The 20,513-nt window shown below is 39.9% G+C and overlaps 1 protein-coding gene across 2 annotated transcripts; it reads right to left on the bottom strand.

Moving 5' to 3' along the window:
• Positions 1 to 1,148: 1,148 nt before the first annotated feature.
• SPARCL1 (SPARC like 1) lies at positions 1,149 to 18,944 on the bottom strand. 2 transcript variants are annotated; one of them, XM_064651818.1, is made up of 11 exons: positions 18,617 to 18,942; positions 12,936 to 13,053; positions 12,755 to 12,808; positions 8,986 to 10,164; positions 8,228 to 8,297; positions 7,462 to 7,580; positions 6,743 to 6,863; positions 5,793 to 5,929; positions 3,946 to 4,094; positions 2,889 to 3,037; positions 1,149 to 1,589 (listed from the first exon to the last, which is right to left on the bottom strand). In XM_064651818.1, the coding sequence occupies exons 2-11, from the start codon at positions 12,987 to 12,989 to the stop codon at positions 1,561 to 1,563; spliced, it is 2,061 nt and encodes a 686-aa protein (XP_064507888.1). In that variant the 5' UTR covers positions 12,990 to 13,053; positions 18,617 to 18,942; the 3' UTR covers positions 1,149 to 1,560. The 2 variants fall into 2 exon arrangements, with proteins under 2 accessions (XP_064507888.1, XP_064507887.1); XM_064651817.1 differs by lacking the exon at positions 1,149 to 1,589 and having other exon boundaries at positions 2,857 to 3,037; positions 18,617 to 18,944.
• Positions 18,945 to 20,513: the final 1,569 nt, after the last annotated feature.

The raw sequence follows: 20,513 nt of genomic DNA, 5'->3' as shown, positions 1-20,513 counted from the left end.
GAAAATCTTGTACAATTTCACTGTATCTTTTTCTAGTACTTGGTTTGAGTGGAGCAGTGGTGAGTAGGTCAATCTCTTGTGATTTATCCTTGTGCAAACTATATTTGATTGTTTTAAGGTGGCTGAGTCTTGGCTGCAGAAAGAGCACGTAAGCAACAGGCTGCAGTCAGGCAGAAAAAGTGCAGTCAAAATTACTTTTTCCCCGTGACATTTGCTGTCCCAGGGAAAGGATCTTTTCCAAATGGAATTGGCACCAAGAATATGCTTTTGTACATGCAATCCAGGTTGTTTTATATACACTTCTGTGTGTTGTTACAGAATGTGAAGTGAGCAACAAGTCAGGCTCATGGGAAAAATTGTCAATGGAACCAGTTTCTCCGGGAAATAATCCTTGGTTTGTGTAAGAAGTTCCTGTGTTAAATATAATCATAGCTTGGGGACTTCCACTATTTAAGCTACCAAAATAGCATTTCTGAATCCTATATTCTTTTCATTGGAAAGGTGACATGGTTCAGGTGAAATGTGTTTTCTGACATTCCTTTGTAGGAATAGCATTTGGGGCTTCTTCGTTAAAGCAGAGCTTGATTGGAGTGTTTTCAGTGAAGTGCTTAAAAATAAAATCACAGAGTTAATGGGATTCAGGAATAATCTCATCCTGTCCTGACTTTTTTATGCTTCAGTTGTGCCTCTCTTGAGGCCAGCAAGAGATGGGAGATGGTGAAAGACATAGTTAGCATTTTTTCTCAGAAAAAAAATGGTAGCACTAGTTGGTGCTTTTGGGAGATGAAGGAAGAATGTGTCTGCTAAGGAGAATAAGGAGGTGTTGGAGCTGTGATATCCTCTGCTGCTTGTGATGGTGGACGTGTTGCTAAGCAGTCTTGATATGCACCCACACTCACCATGCTCATACAGAGTTTGTCAGCAGTTCTGCTGTGTGGCATTGGTACTATTACTGTTGTGCTTCAAGAGGTAGGGGAAGAAGTATCTGAAAAGTGCTGATCTTTTTTACTGAATTTTGGGTTCAGGATTGGTGTGTGTGATCTACGCTCTATTTCTTCTCCTCCTTTATATCTGAAATGAAATTTTCATTGAACCTTTCCACTGCCTTGGTACTTTTTCTTTAACAAAGTTCTTACAAAAACCATATGTCTAGGTAGACATTTTATTTGAGACTTCTATGCAGAATGTTAAGCTGACAATACAGTAAATAAAGGAAACAAGTCCCATTTCAGTGTATGGTAAAATCTAAATTCTATAATTCTACTGAAGAGTTTTGTGAACAGGTCAGTCTTTAGGTTAGTACTATTTACTGGTTCAGAGAGATCATGGATACATGTAGGGGCAAACACTGGTTGTTTAGCTATGAGCCAGTTGGAGTAGTTAAATTTTTCTGCTATTAATGAATGTAGAAATCTTCTGCACTTGTGTTATTTGATAAGAATGCAGTGAACCTTGCACCACCTTTGTCTTGAAAGCTATGAAGCTGTTAATAACAGAAATAGACAGGGTTCACGTATTTCACCAGTTTTAGTGCAGCACTGGGAATCTGTTCAGCCAGGCTCAGAAAAGGAGATTTTCATTTATGTCTTCTGCAACAAAGAAGAAGAAAGCATTATTAACATTTTATGCCAAAAAGGCATTTTTGTACTGTATCACTATCAATAAATTGGTTTCAGGGGATTCATGTAGGGGAACGCTGTCCCTGTCAAAAAACAAGTATGGTTGCTGCTGTCATACTTGGGAGCCATTCATTTAGACCCTTCTTGATGGTGCTTTCTTGTTTCTAGTGTTAGGTCTCCTTGATCTATTTGTGAGCCAAGAATGCCTTCCACCTCCCTCTTCACGAATGACTGACCCTGTGAATGAGCAAACACTGGCAGCAGTATATGTGTATTAAGATAAGTTCTTGCAGCTTTTTTCCACCTGTGTATTGTGACTGCTAAATTGTCATCAGAAGAGCTGGAAAAATTCTAGGAACAGTGAAGCCTTTGTGTATCTGACCTCTGACCAGAATCAGCCTCCACTTAAAATTAGGGACTTACTAGTAGGATTTTGAACACATTTATTCAGTCTGAATATTTAGCCAAATGCCTTCTGTCACATAACTCTTCTGGGATTAACCTGTTTAACCCTTACTTAGTGGCTGGCAGTATTGTCCAGCTATCACTCGGGGCTAGATCAGAAGAAGGTAGATTGTGAAAGAATGCCTTATGTTGAGTGCAGTAATCTCATAAATCTCAAATTACTATCATGACAGCTTCTGTTCAGCTGCTGCCTAATTCTAGAGGTATCACCAGCACAGTAGTACCAAACTTTTTACTATCCTACAGAAGTCTCAATGTGGATTGATCTGAACCAAACATGTGCCTATCCTGTTTAGGATTTGGAAATTGTCCCTGCCTCTGCCTAAGCTTCCTGTTGCATGCAGTCTGGTGGGCACATGTTGCAAGCGACAGATTAGGTGAAATAGCCTAGAGTGTGATGAGAGCATCTGTTTTGTGTATTGTAATCTAGAGTTTGATCAATCTCTGCTTGATCAGTGAAAGATCTTGGTTGTTTTCCCTATTTGGCTTGAGATCTTTAAATGCATTTTCAATCAGTATGCTTTGACCACTGATTTAAAAGTGCAAGCTCATTTAACCTTTCCTTTGGCACTGAAGGATAAAATAGAGTGTTTCTTGAGAGGCAGACCTTTCTCTTGTCTTTATGAAAAAAATGTAGAACCTTGCCCCTTTTGCTATCTTGTCATTACTGTTCTATTTGCCTCTCAGCACAGTAGCCATGAGCTTCTGGTTACAATTTCTTTGCCTCACGTTGTGATCTGAGAATGTGCCTAGTCCTGATAGGAACATTTTGTCAGGCACATCTGCCTGTTCGTTTATGTTTACCTTCTTTAATCCCAAAGCAGTGGCACCATTCCTTCAATGCAATGTGTTTGTCTTGGTCTCCATCGCACTCCTGGAAGAAACGGGTTATGCAGTGTTCCATGGGAACCAGGGAGGCTCTCAAAGGTGCGAGCTCTGAGTGTGTTAATACTCTGAAAGAAAGAGCAGGTGTGTAGAGCTGTATTTCATTATTAAATCATCAGGATTATCAAAGATGATCTAAGCTGCTAGAAGACATCAATGGTGCCTTTGTCAGAGACACCCCAGTGGATTCTATTGTGGTGCTTCTGAAGTGAATCTGTCCCAGGTCATTATGATGATATATAATACCCAATAATCTAAAATGTTTTAGCTGCTATTTGTTTGTTAAGTTTTGTTTTATCAAACAAGTATTCCTTGTGTAGTAATTACTATTATGACAAGTAGTGACTTGCTCAAAACTCATCATTTATGGAGTTTTGCTGTTAATCCTCAGGAGATCAAGCTTGCAAAGGTACTTAGCTATGTTCGAAGACAGTGGGTGTGATTGTCATGAGGTATTGAGAGCCTAGAGCTTTGAAAAATGGATCCCATCACCAAGTGATATGACCAAAAGCCTGAAATCTGGGTCTTCGCAGAAGCTGTGAGCTTCCTCTGAACTGTGACACTGGTGCTGTCTTACATATCTGCTCCTTAAACTGTGGTAGTAGTTGAGAACTGTGGGTACCTCACTAGTGAATTAGTACTGACAGGACTCTGTCCTTTGTACTTAGCCTGTTGCTCCTAGCTTCAGTAGTAACAGGATTTCTTCCTGGTTCAGGGCATTAGTTGCTATTAAGACTCTGTAGAACTTACAGAGTGTAATACAGGATTATGCAAGGCAAGAGGATAGCAAATTCTGACCTAAGACATTACTGCAGGAAAATAATGAGGGAAGAAGTTCTGTGTTAGAAAGAGGAGGATGCTGGCTTCTAAGATCTGAGGGACTGTACAGAATCCTTTGAGTGGTTTAGAGAATCACTAAAACAGCCTGAGTTTAAACAGCAAATCAGAACTGAACCCACAAAGATTTTTTTTTTACCTGTCAACAGGGTGCTGATCAAGCTGATGAAACTGCCAGTGCACAGGATACACATACATGTGATAATTTTTCTCAAAGTCATGCAGGAGCAGCTCAACTGTGTGGTTGCCAGCCACAAGGCGCTTGTCATTCTGGTAGATTTTTTTTACCTGAACACAATGCAGAAATTGTTATTTTTTGTTTACGGATGAAGATCTGCCCTGAAGAGAACTATCCAGCAAGAAGATGTTTCAGAGAAATGAAACTTGATAAAATACCACTGGGGAAATGAGTTTTAGTGTTTGTGACTATACACAGCATGAAAACCTTGCTTCAGGTAGACCAGGTGACTTTTGTTGCTGTCCCTGTCAACTTTGGTAGTAGCTAGAAAGGAATTAAAATTCCTGTGGCTCAATTGTCAGACTCAGCTAATGGGGGCAGTAGCTTCAGGCTGGTAGGAGATTAAACCAGCGTAATCACATATTCTGTCCTGTGGCAAGCAACTCCGGTTTTGGTGTGAAATAATCTCTGAAATCATCTAATTCATACCACTTAGTATGAGATATTCTGGGCATGTCCCTCTTAGTAAGTGTGTAAGTAGTCTTTGATGTTGCTTAAGCATATTTTGTATAAACATGCTGTGATTTACTGCATGTACCTCCTACTTCAGAGTTAGAGCAGCCCAGGTCTTCGTTTAACTCAAACAATGGCTTTTTAGGCAGTTATGACATCTGTATCTTCAAAAACAAACTACTGTCACCGTTTCACTTGACATAAATCCTTCCCTGAAAAAAATTGGCCCAACGGCAATAGATGCTCAATCCATTGTAAGCCAACGTAGTGTGATGTTGCAGGTCTACTGGATGATAGAAAGCAGCTCTTTTCTCTTAAAACTGAATGTCAGACTTACATAATTTTATATCCCTTGAATATCATGATGGAGATGGTTAGTGTATGTGACTGGATTAGAAAGGGCAAATGATACCATTAACTGTTGAGTTAATGGTATATATATCAGGTAATGATATGGTTTTGTATTGATGGCCATGTACAAGGTGTGTATTGAGAACAGAAGAGAAGCTAATTCTGGTTGGTCCAAGGCAGGCATCCTCTACCCCTATAAAAGTCACCTAAACTCTGTATTGTAATTCTGTCTCAAATCCTAGTGTGTGACTGCCCAGTGGTTCAGTCTCATGAGGTCATTGTGCAGTTTTCTTCATGGTGAGTCAAAGTCCTTCCTTCCTTTGCATTGTTCCCTACCTTCCTCTTCCAGGTCGCTTGAGGAAAGCTGTATGACACAAATCCTTTCAATTTGTGGAACTCCACAAGTGAGCTCTGGCCCGACTGTTCCTTCTTATCCTGTCTTTTAATTGGTTGGTCATCCGTAAGTAGACCAACTTATGGCTGCTTAGTTTCCTCAAGTCCTTTGGAAAATGGCACTGACTGCATGTATTTGGTTATCCTTATCCATGTATTAGTTGATCTTTCCAAGAGGTTTGTCACAAAGCTTCCCTAAACAAGAGCTGTTTCATGCCTTCTCAAGCAAATGATATTTATCTAAGTGTGCCCTAATTCTGACTTGTCTGACTCTTGTCTGGAGACACTGACTTCAAAGTAATGCACTTGGTTTGCATTTGTGCGGACAAGAGTGACATTCATAACAGAAATGTATCTCAGCTTAAATGAGTGTGAGGGGACATGTAAGTGTATTTTGCAACTTGTGAATCTGAGTCTAAATTACCTTAACCAGAACGGGTGTGCTCATAGGAAATGGGAGAACTCGTGAGATGTGAATCACTATTTTTTCACATGGTTAGTCCAGTTCTAACAATGTAACTCCATGGTCTTATTTGAAAAGGATTGCTGACCTTATTCCTCTGCTTTTCAGTTAGAATTCCAGAAGTGTTCAGATCACGTTCATAGTATTGCATAAGGATGTTTTTGAGCCAGTCTCGCATCCGGAGGGGAAACTGATCCACTTCATAATCAGTACAGGGGGGGATGTCTGTGCCAAATAGGAAAGCTTTTGTTAACAGGTGATCTGTTAAGTCCCCAATTGAGCATTTCTGAGCCCTGTTAGATTTGATTCTCACTATCAAAGTTCCAGTTAAATGTAAAATTGATGGAGCTGTTAATACATAAAATTGGGAATGCAACTAATGAGTTCAAATATAAATATACAATTCTTTGGTGCACATACTTAACCAACTGTGCAAGCCACAACCTTTATATATCTGTGGAGCTTCTGAGCATAGTTGTGCAGTAAAAGTCTTATCAGTCAGTTGCATGAAAGCAGAGTTTTTGAAATCAAAGGAATATGCTGGCTGGGAGTGCACTTTCCTCCTACCATATGCAGCAATTGATAAGCTTGAAAATCGGTTCTGGCTTTTAGATCTGACTTCTGCATTTGACATATAAATAGGTTTTTTGATGATTTTTGGTTGGTTTGTTTTGGGTTTTTTTGTCAGAGGTGTTTGGACTGGACATTTTCATTTCTTAACTCTGTAAATACTGTTTTTCTGGTCAAGTTATTAAAAAAATATTCAGAGGCTATAGCAATGGGGACATATAAGACAGTGCAGGGGGAAGATCAGGTTGACAACAAATTGGAGTAAACATAGGAGAGATGTCTTTAGGTTTCCGATGCTTAATACTCTCAAGTATTTTAGACATGTTTAGGGTTTGAATGTCTTAATTAGCAGATTATTGATGCACTAGTGGCAGAGCACAGGAAGAAAGGTAATTTAGGGCTGGCTAATGGTTAAGGTTACTGGCTTTTTATACCTAGGTGAATGCTTCATAGAAAAACAAGCCTTACATTTGCAGGAGCCCATATAGTCTAGGTGCAGCTGGCGTCCCATTTTTGTGCCTTCCAGTTGACATTTGGTGCCAAAGAGTTGACACGTGCCATCATAAGTCTTGTTGTCTGTACCACAAACCTAGAGGACAAGTGAAAAGCAAAACCACTCCCACCACCACTGTGTTGAGAAAAATTATTGCCCTCATATGGGTGTATATAATAAAAGTATCATTAACATATGGTGTGGCAGTTGTGAATACCCACAGGGAATACGTGTGATCAGAAGTATTGAAAATCGTAGTTGTTGGATGCCTACATAAAGATTAGTAATCTGCACTTAACACACCCAGTTCCAAAACAGTTGAATTTATTTTTTGTGCATTAGTAATACAGTTTGAGATGCTACAGGATTATTTCACTCAGTATGTACGAGTACTCAGCATGTGCTCTGAAACATCAAACGGATAAATAGAACTTTTAGTGACAGGGAAAAGCTACAATCCCTGAGAGACCAAGTGAAACAAATCAGTTACTGTGTAGTTACATGTGTTCATACTACCCTCGAGCCAAAGTAAGTGAGTTTGGATACTTTATACTGACTTTTGCAATTATTGAAATCACTCAAACGCACTCGCGTGCTTCTTAGGGTAGAATTATTCTAAATAATAGTAGGGGGAATGTGTTGTAAACACTTTAGTTGGCTTTTTCCAGTGCTGTGCACTATATGAAATACTTACATGCTCATAGTCTTTGGTGGAAGGGCAAGCAGCAGGATCTTGGCAAATACAGTGGGGGTTCCCTTGTTTGTCCTCGTGGCAGACTTTACCTCTTTTGCAGTGGAAGTTCCGACATGGGTCTAGCAATCATAGCAAGAAAGAGCAACTGTTAGAGATGATGAGATGAAGCCAAGTGTTTGTCAGATACTACTGAAGCAAAATACAGTCTAATATTCACCAAGAAGTCAAGTGCGTTTTTAAGTTTGTTAGAATGAAGCTGGATCTCGTGTTGAATAAATCAAGCCAAACTTTAAGTGAGGATTTTGGTGATAATTCTAGCAGTCCCAGGTTTGAATTGTATGGAGAAATAATTTTCTCAGAAAAAGCTGTTTCTTCTGTAAGGACTGACATTCACTTCCAGCTTCCTTGTGAGACATATCCCATTTGTCTTTGTTGAATCAAGCACTGGCATTTGTCCCACTCCTAGCTGAATTCAAGCTACTGTTCTGAAACTGAAAGCTTTCAGTGCAAGGTAACTCCCATCTCTGTATGACTGACCCAAAAATTTGTGCACTGTCTACAAATGTTTTTCACAAACAAATAACTAAATCCAGGGGTGTGTGGAAGGGGGATACTCTGGGAACGTAACCGCAATGCAGGATTATGCAGAGGCACAGTTCAGTCATGTGAAATTGTGTGCTGCAAAAGGCAGAAAAGAAATGCAGACCAGCAGATTCCCCAGCTGCAGAGAGTTAGGAGTTACAGGATTGCTTTGCTTGGGGCTTACCCAGGAGAGCCTTCTCAGTCCTGTTGCTGACACTTTTCATCTCACCAGAGGAACTGCCCGGAGTCTTAACCTGTGCAGTCACAGAGGCATAAACAGAAGTTGTGGTAAATCTTGGGAAGAAAAAGAATACTTGGACAAAATTTTTTCAGGTCCAAATATAGAGCTGACTGAGGCACAATTTGCCCTGCTTGCAGCAGAGAGAGGTTGCTATGCAAAATGTGTGAGAAGAGCATAAAGCCTCTGGTGGTATTAACGTGCTCTTGTTATTTGGGGAAATAAATAAAGTAGGAGGTGGAAAGGGAGAAATAGGAACTCAGTAACGCCTGAGTTTCTCATAATTATTCTGTGGACTCTAGCCCTGCCTTCCAAGCTGTTCACTTTTGTATAGCAGTGTTTAAAATCTCTGCAAGAGAGGAGTGAACAGACTGTCCTAGTAAGCTGAGACTAGGTTTCAGGTTTTGTATCTGTATATCCATATTTATTTGCATGTTTCATTACACAGCCCATCAAGGCTGGAGCTCTTACATGAATTGTGTTCACTTCCTTTCTGGTACAATTCATCTAAATGCCCTACGTGCAATGACACAGTATGAACCAGATGAATAGTGAATAGAGGGGGAGCTGGACTTCTGCATACTAACAAGTTATTACACCTGCTTTTCTCAAAAATATAATTTCAGTCACCAGGAATTTAAATTTGGAACTGGTCCCTTTCCCCCTTTTTGTAGTATTTCAATTTTATTTTAAAGATAGTTTACCTTATTTTCACTTTCCATTGAATTCACGATCTCAACAGAGCTACTCATTTTCAGTTGTTGCTTGCTGTCAGAATTAGGTGGCTCATGATCATAATCATGTGGTTCAGAGTGAATAAGTTCTTTAATCTTGAAATTTTGGTAATCCTCAGTCTCTCTGTGAACAGCAGCATCATCTTCAGTGGTTCCTTCCCCTTCATGCTCAGTACTGGTACTCTCCTGGTCATTACTCTGGATTCTCTCCTCTTCCTCATAGGCTGCTTCTTTCCAGGTATTGCTGGGATATTCCTCACGATCAATATCACCACTGTCATGACCCTCGTCATCATTACTGTCCTCTGTATCTTGTATTTTCACCACTGTGTCATGATCACTCTGATAGTTTACTTGAATATTGTTTTTTCTCTCCTGACTTTCCAGTTTGTCATCCTGATCTTCGTCATGGTTTTTTTGAGAGAGGGGGATTTCTTCTTTATAGGGCTTGTTTTGGCCATTCTCCCTCAATTCTTCCTCTAGGTCAAATTTCTCACCATGTCTCTTGCTTATCCGGGTTGGTCGGCTGGAGTCTCTCAGGACTTCATCAGACTGCATACTGTTTCCATTCTGCTGTCTTTTGTATCGGTCACCTTGGTTTCTCTGGTGGCCTTCGTGCTTCATATCTCTGTAATCAGTTTCTTCACCCCATTCCTCGTCTTCTTCTTCTTCTTCTTCCATGCTTTCTTCTTCATCGCTTTCACTGCTTTTTTCAGGCAGGCCAACTGTATTTTTGTTGTATTTCCACGTGTTATGCTCACGATCAAGACTGAGAGCGCCCGCTGGGTGTTTGGCATTGCCTGTAAGGTGTTGGTTGGCTGTATTGCCGTGTTTCTCATGCCTGCTGAGCTGGTAGTGCTCAGAGCTGGGCTGTTCTCTGCCGCTGCTCCCAGAGTCACTGTCCTGATTATCAGAAGCCAAACTTAGTTTATTGTGCAGTGCAAGGAAATTGATGCTTTTTAGGCTATTTTTCCCTTGATGCTCACTATCAGTTCTTCCGTGTTTCCTAATGTTCTGGGGCTCATCCCTGTGCTCGATGCCTGGTACTGAAACCACTGGTTTTAAGTTTCTGTGACTGGGCAGCGAATCACCCTTGTCTACATATCCTGTGTTCTCTTCCTTTGAGGCTTCAGGATGAAAATCTTCAGTCTTTAAAAAAAAAAAGAGAGAAAAATTAACAACTAGATTAATAAATTTTAGGATTTATTTGAAGTTGGTAGAGTGTTATTTATTTTTGCCTTGAATTGCAAAGCGTGACACTGGCTTTATTTGTTTTCTTTGTATATGTTCCTCTTACTCTAGCCCAGTACACAAAATGAGTATGTTGTCTTATGAAATCTCAAAATGCTTAATTAGTAATTCAGTGTCATAACTCCAGTAGGAGTAGGCTGCAGTAATTATCACTTACCTCAGTGAGAGAATTATCGCTTATCTCCTGGGAGAAGAAGAGCAGGGGAAGAGAGAACACCTTTCACAAGGTGTCATGATAGTAATTGCTGAGGAGAGCACTGCATCGTAACTACTTCGTAATCAATGTATTTGTCTACTCTGAGTCTGATAGATCATTGCTTCCTAGCTGAATTCATCAGGAACTATTGTGTTTGGTGGCAATGACTCTCATAAGCTCATTAGCAGGAGTCATAGGTGTTTGAGTGGCTTTTTTTTATGCTGTCAAGCCACTAGCAAAACTAGTACCGTCAGTGGAAAAGGTTCAAGTGATCGAGCAGAAAACAGGTACTAAAATGACTGTTATGTCTTACTGCAGCAATTACCTTTCTGCTGCTGGGTGAGTCCAGGCACTTCCAGTAGCAGCGATGACTAGTGTATTTCTGCACAACACCTATTGATGTTCAGTGTTGCTTATTGGTTGCAACAATATAGCACTTGATGCTGATTTTTCTTAAAGCTTTTGGGGGATTTATTTACGAAAATGAATCCTTCTCGGCGTCCAGGTTGCTGGAATAGCGTTTCCTTTGGGCAGTCTCGTCGCCGCTTGGGAACAAACACTCCACTAAGAAATACTTACACAGATTTTTTTTTTAAAAGGTAGGATTAGAAATACTAATTTGGCTCTTGGCAGATCAGCTATATCCTATTTCCTAATATCAAAGTGGTATCTAAATGTTTTACATTTTTGTCTTTTGCCTGGTAAACTTGCTGATGCAGGAAAAGTTCCAGCTCTAACTTGTCAGGGAAAGATTGCATGTTTGCTCAAATCTAACAGAGATTCAGTTTAGAGTTTTTCCAAATTGAATGCACTATTCTAGAAGACCTTACAAAAAGTGATCTTTGTGTAGCAAAGCATCTCAAGCTGATACTAAAACTTTTGAAAATTAAGTTTTGAGACCAGTGGTTTTTTACATGTGATTTTGGGCACTGCTATGTACAACATGTTGTTGTTGTTAAGTTTTAGCAAAAAGCAGTATTCTGTGAAGGGCTACCAGTTCTATAGATTTAGAAAATACCAAGCCAATCTATCATTAAGATTGTCTATTTTGGGTACCTGTATTTCAAGCAGCAGTTTGGGAAAGATTTGGCTCATGTCTTGACGGGAAGCCTGGCTGTGCACCACAACCTTAGTGCAGAGATGTGCCTGGATGTGGCTTTCAGATGCTACTTTTTGTTGTACTTTTGTCCCCTGGATTTAATCAACTCTTAGAACTCATTTGCTTGCAAAGGTTGTTGGGCAAATTTCAGTCACTGTAGCTGTGATTAGCTAATGTTAGAGGACAACTGGCCTTTGCTATGTGTTGCATATACTTGGAGCTGACAATTCACTGGCTATTGCAATATTTTATTTTGATGCAAGTGTCTTCTGTGAGTTGTTCTGGGAGACAGCTGTAGGCTAGTGCTTATACCATAATTTCTTCTGCTGGATACTTCTTTAGGAAAAGTTAATTTTTTGTTTTTCATAATGCAGAGCACAATCTGGATTGATAGGAAATGCAATCGGGAAAGCTGTACAGAGTGGGATATAATTTATAATTAAAAAAAAAAAAAAAAGGGTTAGCACCAGAGTTGGGATTTTGGATTTCTTGCTACAGACCACGCTCTGAATTTGGTAGTTCCAAAACATCCAGTGGCTTGGAGCCAAGGCCCTTTGTGGCTGAACCACAAAGGCTCACCAGAATGGTGCAGTAAAAAGGAATTTTAATTTGGGCCAGCCATGAATGCAAAACTAAGGACTCTGTCATTAGTGTACATATGTGCCATAGGGAGGGCTGCTGAAATCATCTGTCTCATTATCATCAGGGCTGTGTATGTGGCTTGTTAGCCACAGTGTACTTTGCCAAGATGAGCTGTACCCAATGCTCTGCATTGTGAATAATGAAGCATATGGTGGCTAAAATCTTACGTGTTTGAGCCCGCATATGATCACTTGGTGTGATAAATTGGGGATTGCATCTTCCTTGTGTACTGGGGCTGTGAAAACCACAATTTCAACTTCAGTGGATCTTGTTGCCTGTACAAATATGGGTAATGATTTTTTTGTGGGGATTCATTTAAGGTAATTTATTTCAAATAAGGGAAACTTCCATTTTGAGCTTTCCTTTTTGTCCTGTTATAACTGTTTAATATGCAAGGCATGACATGTTTGGTACTAATTCTTGAGGTGAGGGGGCCTACAATTTTTTAACCTAAATCAATTTGCCAACCACTACGTATGTGCTAATGTGTTTTTTTATTTGAGATGAATAATGTAAGTTACCTATTAATGTTTAAAGAACAAAAAGAGTACCTTTTCTGGAGTTTTCTGTCCATGATTTTTGAGCTTGTGGTGTACGGCATGGGTCTAAAATAGATAAATATATTAATATCTGCATGTCAATAAAAATCTTGTATAAGTCAATGGCATAACACAGAGTATTCGCAGAATGGGAAATTAAGTGCCCAGTAATAATAGCATGATGAGAACTTACTGGAATAGCAAAAGCTGATCCTACAAGACAAATGAAGAGAGCTACAGCCTTCATGTTTTTCAGATCTTGTAGAGGACAATAGTTAATGGTACAGTCGTAGGGTTTAGAGTTTTCCTTTCTGCAAGCAACATGAAAAGAAAAAAAGTTAGGATTTGGGTATAATGGTCTAGAAATGACTGATGGAAGCAGTGTAGTGTCCTCTAAACTCAGGTGTTAGACCAGCTTAACTAGAGGACACTTTGGTCTTAATTCTTTTACAGGACTTAAGCTGTAGCTGTGTTCACAAACTCTAGTAGTGTTACTGAAAGGCAGAGTTATGAATGTACATAGGTTCAGCCCTGTAAATATTTATCCACTCCTCTGAGATACTACTTTGTGAAATAAGTCTCTTTTTTATGTAATTCTGAGACAGTGGCCTGTGTGTGGCATCTCTATGGCTAAGGTGTCTCCTGGCTGCTCCTCTCTCTGTTTGCAGTAGGAAGAATTTACTGGTGAAGTTCTGCTCAGCAGGTCTCAAAGCTCAGAATTGCTGTCCAGGCTGTTTGACAAAGGGGTACAGTCCTACTTTGGATACCACAAACCCAACTCAGCTGCACAGTGGTGTGTGTGGCAGAAGACCATGCAGTGCATTAGGAATTTCTTCAGTCTGTGCTTATATCCTCATGTGAGTGAAAGACAGGCAACTTGTTTTTTCCTCACATGTCACCAGCAAATTTTCTTACTTTGCAGAGCACATGAACTGGAAGTGCCTATGGCTGTAGGTGTATCACTGGGAAAATAAAAAATCAACAAGTCATATTGTTTCTGTTTACCCTCCACTATTTTTTTTTTACTGTGTTGCTTTCTCATTCCTTTTAATTTCTCCAGGTTTTTGTTGGCTTTTTGTTTTGTTTGTTTGTTGTTTGGGTTTTTTTTTGGTTGGTTGGTTGGGTTTTTTAAACTACTTTTATATTTATACAGAATCAGAGGGATGTTTGCTTCTGTTTCTGCTCTCATTCTAGTGTCTGTTCTTTCTTGGAAATTGTCATCTGAAGTGTACACTTCAGAAGATCCCTGTGTTATACATGATTTAATGTCAATATCTTCTAGTTAATGAAGACCAAAATACTCATTAATGGGGCGTATCTAGTATGCAAACCATTTTTCTTGCAGTAAGCTCATTTAGTCTCTAAATTATCTCTTAACTAATTATCTATTATCTCTGGCATTTGCAGTTAGTTGTTTAGGATGTTTTCAGAGGGAAAGGCAGAATACAACAAAAGCCATTAATGAGCATGTGCAAAATGCCTCACTGGGCTGTGTATGGGCAGTCACTTCAGATCAAGGCAAGTGTTGTTAGACTGAGGGTTATGCAGGCAACTTGCCAGAAACATAGGGAAATAATCTGATTTCATGTGTAGCCCTAAAAACTGCATACTGTGCTTTTTGAAGGCCTGGCAAGTGACTGAGGAAAGAAGTATTTGAATGTCAGGTAGGCTTGATTCTTATTTCTTTATGTTCCTGGCGAGCAACACAGCTCTGGGCATGTCACTTAACTAAGTTTCTTTTTCTAAAATTCTCATTTGTCATATTTGTTTTGGTAAACTAGTTTGAGAGCTATAAACGAAAAGCTCTGCATGTTGGATTTTATTTATAATTGCAGTTTTCTTATTTGGTTTGTGCCACTGTCTGTAAAAGTTGCCTTTACCACCTTTGCCCAAATAATGAAAAAGTAGTTGGAATAAATCTGAGCTGAGGTGGCAGGACAGGGCTTTTGCATTTCTTCCTCTTAGTAACAAGCCCACAGTGGGAAGAAAGGAAACTCATAAGTCTTGAACTACTAGGGAAGCCTGACCACACTGAACGAGTAGGATTGTAGTCTATGTGAGCATCTTTTTTTTCTAGTCACAATAGTCCAAAGGAGTTGCAAGGATTTATAATACATCCTTCAGTAGGATAATCTGTTCCAAACATTAAGTAGCATTACCAGTGTTAATTCATGAGGTTTGCCTGTTTGACTATGGCAGAAATATCAATTCCTATGCAATAAATGTCCCCTCCCATTTTTTTCAGAGCAATGAGTTTTGGGGTTTAGATGGTACCTTGTGGTGGACCTGCAAGGAGCATTTCCTGCAAGCCCTACAGTCCAAGCCTGTGGCTCATGGCAATGGATGGCAATGGGGTTTTTATATTTGCTCATTTAACCTTTCAGTGCTAGAAAGGGAAAGTATTTTTTGCAGAAGTGATATAAGAGCCAGCTTGAGCAGGTGCAGAAATGGGAAAGCTCTTGTAGGTGGCATGTAATATCTGCCAATTAAGGTGATGGTGATGAAAGAAATTAAACATTAGCTAATTGTCATATGATCAAAGGGTCCCATTGTGACTTTTTTTTTTTTTTACACTGCAATCTAAGTGGGAAGACACTTAATTCTTGCTTTAATTTCCAAATTTTTCCTACCAAAGAGAATTTCTAAAAACAAGCTTTTGTAATATATAAGTTTAATAGTACTGTCATTAAAGAAAGAATACACAAGAAGCTATTTTTAAAAGCCAGGAGACATCTCCCTGGAGAAATTAAGTCATTATTCAGAGAAGTCGCTCTGCAGCAGAATCTGTAGGAAAACTTAGCCAAAAGGTGAATATGAAATTTCTTGTGTATGATGGTTTTTTTAGACCAAGAAATGAGGAATTTAACAATACTTCAGCTTTGAGGTATTGAATAAGCAATGCTAACTGGGTGTGCTGGGCTTGCATGGCAAAGTTTTGGTAGCAGTGGCTCCAGGGGTGTCTTCTGTGAGAAGCCCCCATGTCCAACAGAGCCAGCACTCCAAGACAAGGCACACTCCTGGCCAAGGCTGAGCCCATCAGCCTCAGTGGTTGCACCTCTGGGGTGATGCATCTAACAAGAGGGGGGAAAAAAACACATGGCAACTTTAGCTGGAGAGAGGAGTGAGAATGTGTGAGAGAAACAGCCTTGCAAGGTCAGTGCAAGAAGGAGGGGGAGGAGAAGGTCCAGGCACCGGAGCAGAGATTCCCCTGCAACCCACGGTGAAGACCACAGTGAGGCAGCTGTGCCCCTGCAGCCCATGGAGGTCCATGGGGGAGCAGAGATCCACCTGCAACCCTTGGAGGCTGTTACCCTGCTGGAGCAGGCTCCTGGTAGGACCTGTGGAGAGAGGAGCCTACACTGGAGCAGATTTTCTGACAGGACTTGTGACCTCATGGAAGGGACCCACATTCATGAAGAACTGCAACCTGTGGGAAGGACTCACATTGGACAAGTTGATGGTGGACTGTCTCTTGTGAGAGGGACCCCACACTTGAGCAGGGGAAGAGTGTGAGGAGTCCTCCCCCTGAAGAGAAAGAAGCAGCAGAGACAACATGTAATGAACTGACTAGAAGTCCCATTCCCTGTCTCCCTGTGCCACTGGGAAATTGGGAACAAAGTTAAGCCCAAGAAGGAGGGAGGGGCGGGGGGAATGTCTTTTAGGATCTGGGTTTATTTCTCACTGATTTGATTGGTAATAAATTAAATTAATTTCCTCAAGTTAGTTTTCCTTGTGACTGTAATTGGTGAAAGATTTCTCCCTGTCTTTATCTTGATCTGCAAAACTTTACATTTTCTCTCTTCTGTCCAGCTGAGGAGGGGTGTGATAGAGCAGCTTTTGTGGGCAGCTGGTTTTGTTTCTGATTCAGCATTGTTGTCATCAACTGAAAGAGCAAACCTCATGTGACTGCAACATGGCGAGTTCTCTCGCTTTTTGAATGGCTACTCAGAAGTGATTAACTTGCAGAGGCTGTGGCTGGAGATGATAAACGCCTCATGTTTAACAAAAGAAATCATGAACACTGACCTACTTCCAGCTCTAGCAATGGCAGAAAACTCTGCATAGGCTATTGTCCTTGGACTTGACTCTAGAAGATGAAGTTGCCCAATCTGCTGCCATCACTGATTAGCATGGATGTTGTCTGGCATTAGAAGACACATCTGGAGTACAATGGTTCAACTTTGGAACTCAGTTTCTGACTGTGTATAATGGATATGAATGCTCATTTCATGAGGCTGAGCTTTTGTGAAACCTTGAGTGAGGTGAAATATTTTAAGACACTATGATTTTCATAATTATTCAGAGAAGTTTCAAAATTGAGCTTTCATTCCTATATCCCCAAAGTATAATTGAGAAAGCATGCAATGTGATTTTTTTTTTTGAAATCGCCACTGAAACTTTCTTGGACTGCAATAGAATTGAATGTCTTATTATTGTAAAAAGTCTCTGCTTGGTGCAACGTCAAGCTTGTTAGCAAGAAATGCTGTTGCCCATATCCTCACTGATAAATGCTGTTACAGTCCTGGTATCCAGGTGTTGTTTACAGCACTAATTTTCTGAGTGGATAGAGTTTTGTGTACAAGTATCTGTGTATAAGGTGATATGCATCAGTAGGGAGAGGGAGAATTCTCTATGCAATGTCTATTCTTTCTATAACAAAAATGTACATGTGATACACTTAAATTGCAACTGGTATAGCATATTCCTGTGTCTAGGTCTGTTTCAAAAGCCCTCGTGACAGCATGGGTGCATAACTATGAGATACATGTATATGCTGGTTCATGTGTGTACACATATAAAATTAAAAGGCAGAGTTTGAGGCAGATATCTGTCTGAGTAAAAGAAGAGATTGTAATAAGAAAATAAATACCAAAGTATTAAATATTCTACTTGTTCTGTACCAGTAAATGGCTGCTAATGAGCATTGATCCCTCTGGTGCTACCAGTTTTACAGGTGCAAAGCCGTTAGGCATAAGTCTTTGATGGCTGAATGCAAAAAAAAACCCCCAAACCAACAGTATTTTGGGACATGTTAAAACAATGTTCACATTAACTAAATGTACTTGTATTAATAAACCGTTCACATTAACTTAATGTACTCGTTTGATGTCTTGCACTTCCCTTCTACTATTTGATTTTATTACATGCTGAGGTCTGGGGTTTTAGAGTTTTAGGGTTTGTTTTTTTTCAGAGCTCTGTGTAGTTTAAGACCAGATCAAATCAAAATCAGCTACTTTGATTTAATTTGAGAAGGGTCAAAACGAGAATTACTTAGTAGCCAGAATTATCACTATATCAGCTGGTGGGTTTTGTCATCTCCCAGAATCTGCGTTTCTTTCACGGACTACATTTGCTACATGTTTTCACTAGATCTACCAACACGTTTTCAAAAGGTTCCTCCAAGACCAGCCACAGTTTCTATCTCTCCTCTCCAATACGGGAAAAAAAGGGTGAAACTATTTTTTTGCCTTGTCTATTGTCCCTAAATGGATAGTTGAGGAGATTGGGACAAGTGTTGGGAAATCAGGTTGCACTGTGGCTTTCAGCAGGAAGACTGTATGTTTCTGAAAGAGGTATGTATTTTACTTGACTCCTGGTGGCCACCACAAAGCAATGCTTTATTGCTTTGCAAGGCCACTGGAAAAATAATTGTTCCAGCAGTAAGATAAAGGTCTTCCACAACACACTAACTATACAGTGTTTTCTCCTACAAGGAACATCTATTTCTGTTCTAGACAGTCTGAAAAGAGTTATCCTTAAAACAGATGATACTGTACAAAGCTTCAGCTATTTCATGGTAAGTGGGAAAAAATTGCAGAGAGTTAGATATAAGGAATTCTAAGGCTTTAACTAAAAATAAAGAAGAAACAGTACCATAGCAGTAGAAGAGGTGCTCCTTCTTGGCTAGCCACTGATGAACTGGAAATTCTTGAGCCTTGCAAAATGTTGCTGCTTTTCCTGAGAAGTGTTTTGGTGTCTGAAAGGGCCCCTCTCAGCAAGTGTGTTGTGCCGTAAGCTCCAATGAAGGAAGATGATACTCTATGGGTCTTGGTGAAACAAGGAATCCTAGGCTTCCATGGGATGAAGCGGGGGGGGTGTAATGGGCTGGTGTAATTCTGCTGAATTAATTGAATCAGAAAGACCATTCAGTGTTCACAGGCTCTGGGCCAGTGGAGCTCAGCCATTGTGTGGGAAGGACATATTTAGTCTTTAGTTTTAGGGGAGCCAAAGGGAGTGGGTGTGACAGTTTCTGCTGCATCAGCTGGCCCCAGAAGAGCTGAACGGAGGGATCATCTGGGCCAGTCATACTGTGGGGACAGTAAAGCACAGGGGATGCCAGTCCCTGTTGAACTTCTCCGAGTTGTTTCAGAATACTGTACATGATGCGTGTAAGCCTGTAAAAAGGGAGAATCCTTAAATTAAAAATGTAAAAACCAGCTTTGGTTGGAGAATCTTGCATAACTCTTAGGATTTTGCTGTTTTGAAGCTGTTGCCATGGCTGTGCTGCCTGTCTGCCATAGCAACAGTACAGAGCAAGTTGGTGAAAAGTGTGAAAACCTCTATCAGTGGTGCCTGCCTGCAGCAGAGGCTTCTCGTTTTGCAAAGATTAATGAGTTGAATCTTTCTATTTGTTTTCTCATTCCATTATTCCATAAAATGCACCACCTGAACTAGAATACTCTCTGGGAGATTGTCAGATCAGAAATAGCGAAGCAGATGCACCAGTGTGAGAACAGAGGCCCTTCCAGTGCTGTATGGAGTAAAGTCAGCAGGTCTGGCCTCAAATTTCCCATTCTGTCAATATTATGTCTTGCTAAGAAGGACACTTTCCATATTATGTTGACATGATTGGAAGAGAGGTTGAAGTAAAGTGAAATAAACCATGTGATCGGTAAGAATTGCAGTGAAAATGCTGAAAATTCTATCACTCTGGACAAAGTTTTATCATGTGGTTTTGTAAAATTACAGTTTGACTGGCTTCTGCTCTGTTCATCCAAAAAGGTAATAGACATTGGGGAGGCAATTAGACAAGATAAAGTGAGAAATGTACAAAAATTGACCATGTTTTATGTGGGCAACTCTGAAATTTATAGTTAATTAAAAAAAAAAAAAGAGGCTGAGCCCTCTCTCTGTAGACCAAGCAGAAAAAAAACCCTTTGACAAAACCCCATGAGAAATTCTTTAAATCCCTTTCTCTTTTATCTCTGCTTCTTTGCCTGGAAACTAATTCATGCCTATTGGAGTTGAAATTCTGCTGGTCTGTCAGCCAGTCAGTGTCTGAAAGGAGCGGGGATATTTCAGAACTTCACGTTTGTTTTTTCTTTTGTTGTGCATGCAGAAAAGATGATTTGTTTTATCTATTCAAAACTTTGTTGTGTGCTGTGTTTTACTATCAGATTATCTTTATTGGGGGACAAAAGATAAATGGTTTTCCTGTGATTTTTGAATATTCCAGATATGGATGGACTCTCAGGTAATAGAAGTTATCCATGTGGCTTCCCAGAAATTAGAACACATACACCAATGTTAATCTTATGCTAGCTGAGATTCAACTCTTTTCCTCATAAGATTTTCAGAAAATGGCTATTAATATTGCCTTGAAATTGTTAATTCAGAAAGTGTGAGACTCTGAAGAACTGTGCAGAAACTTGAAGCTGAAATTTGTAGGAGTTTGAAAAACTATGTGATTTGTAGGCTTTGCCTGTTTCTGTGTTTAAACAGCTTTCTTGGGACTTACAGGGTGATGGGAAGGAAACATTTTCTTTTTCAG

This window comes from Pseudopipra pipra, chromosome 4 (assembly GCF_036250125.1).
Source record: "Pseudopipra pipra isolate bDixPip1 chromosome 4, bDixPip1.hap1, whole genome shotgun sequence".
In the NCBI taxonomy this organism is placed as follows: domain Eukaryota; kingdom Metazoa; phylum Chordata; class Aves; order Passeriformes; family Pipridae; genus Pseudopipra; species Pseudopipra pipra.
The sequence above is the reverse complement of the archived record's forward strand: the minus strand, read 5'-3'. Positions and strand labels throughout refer to the sequence as shown.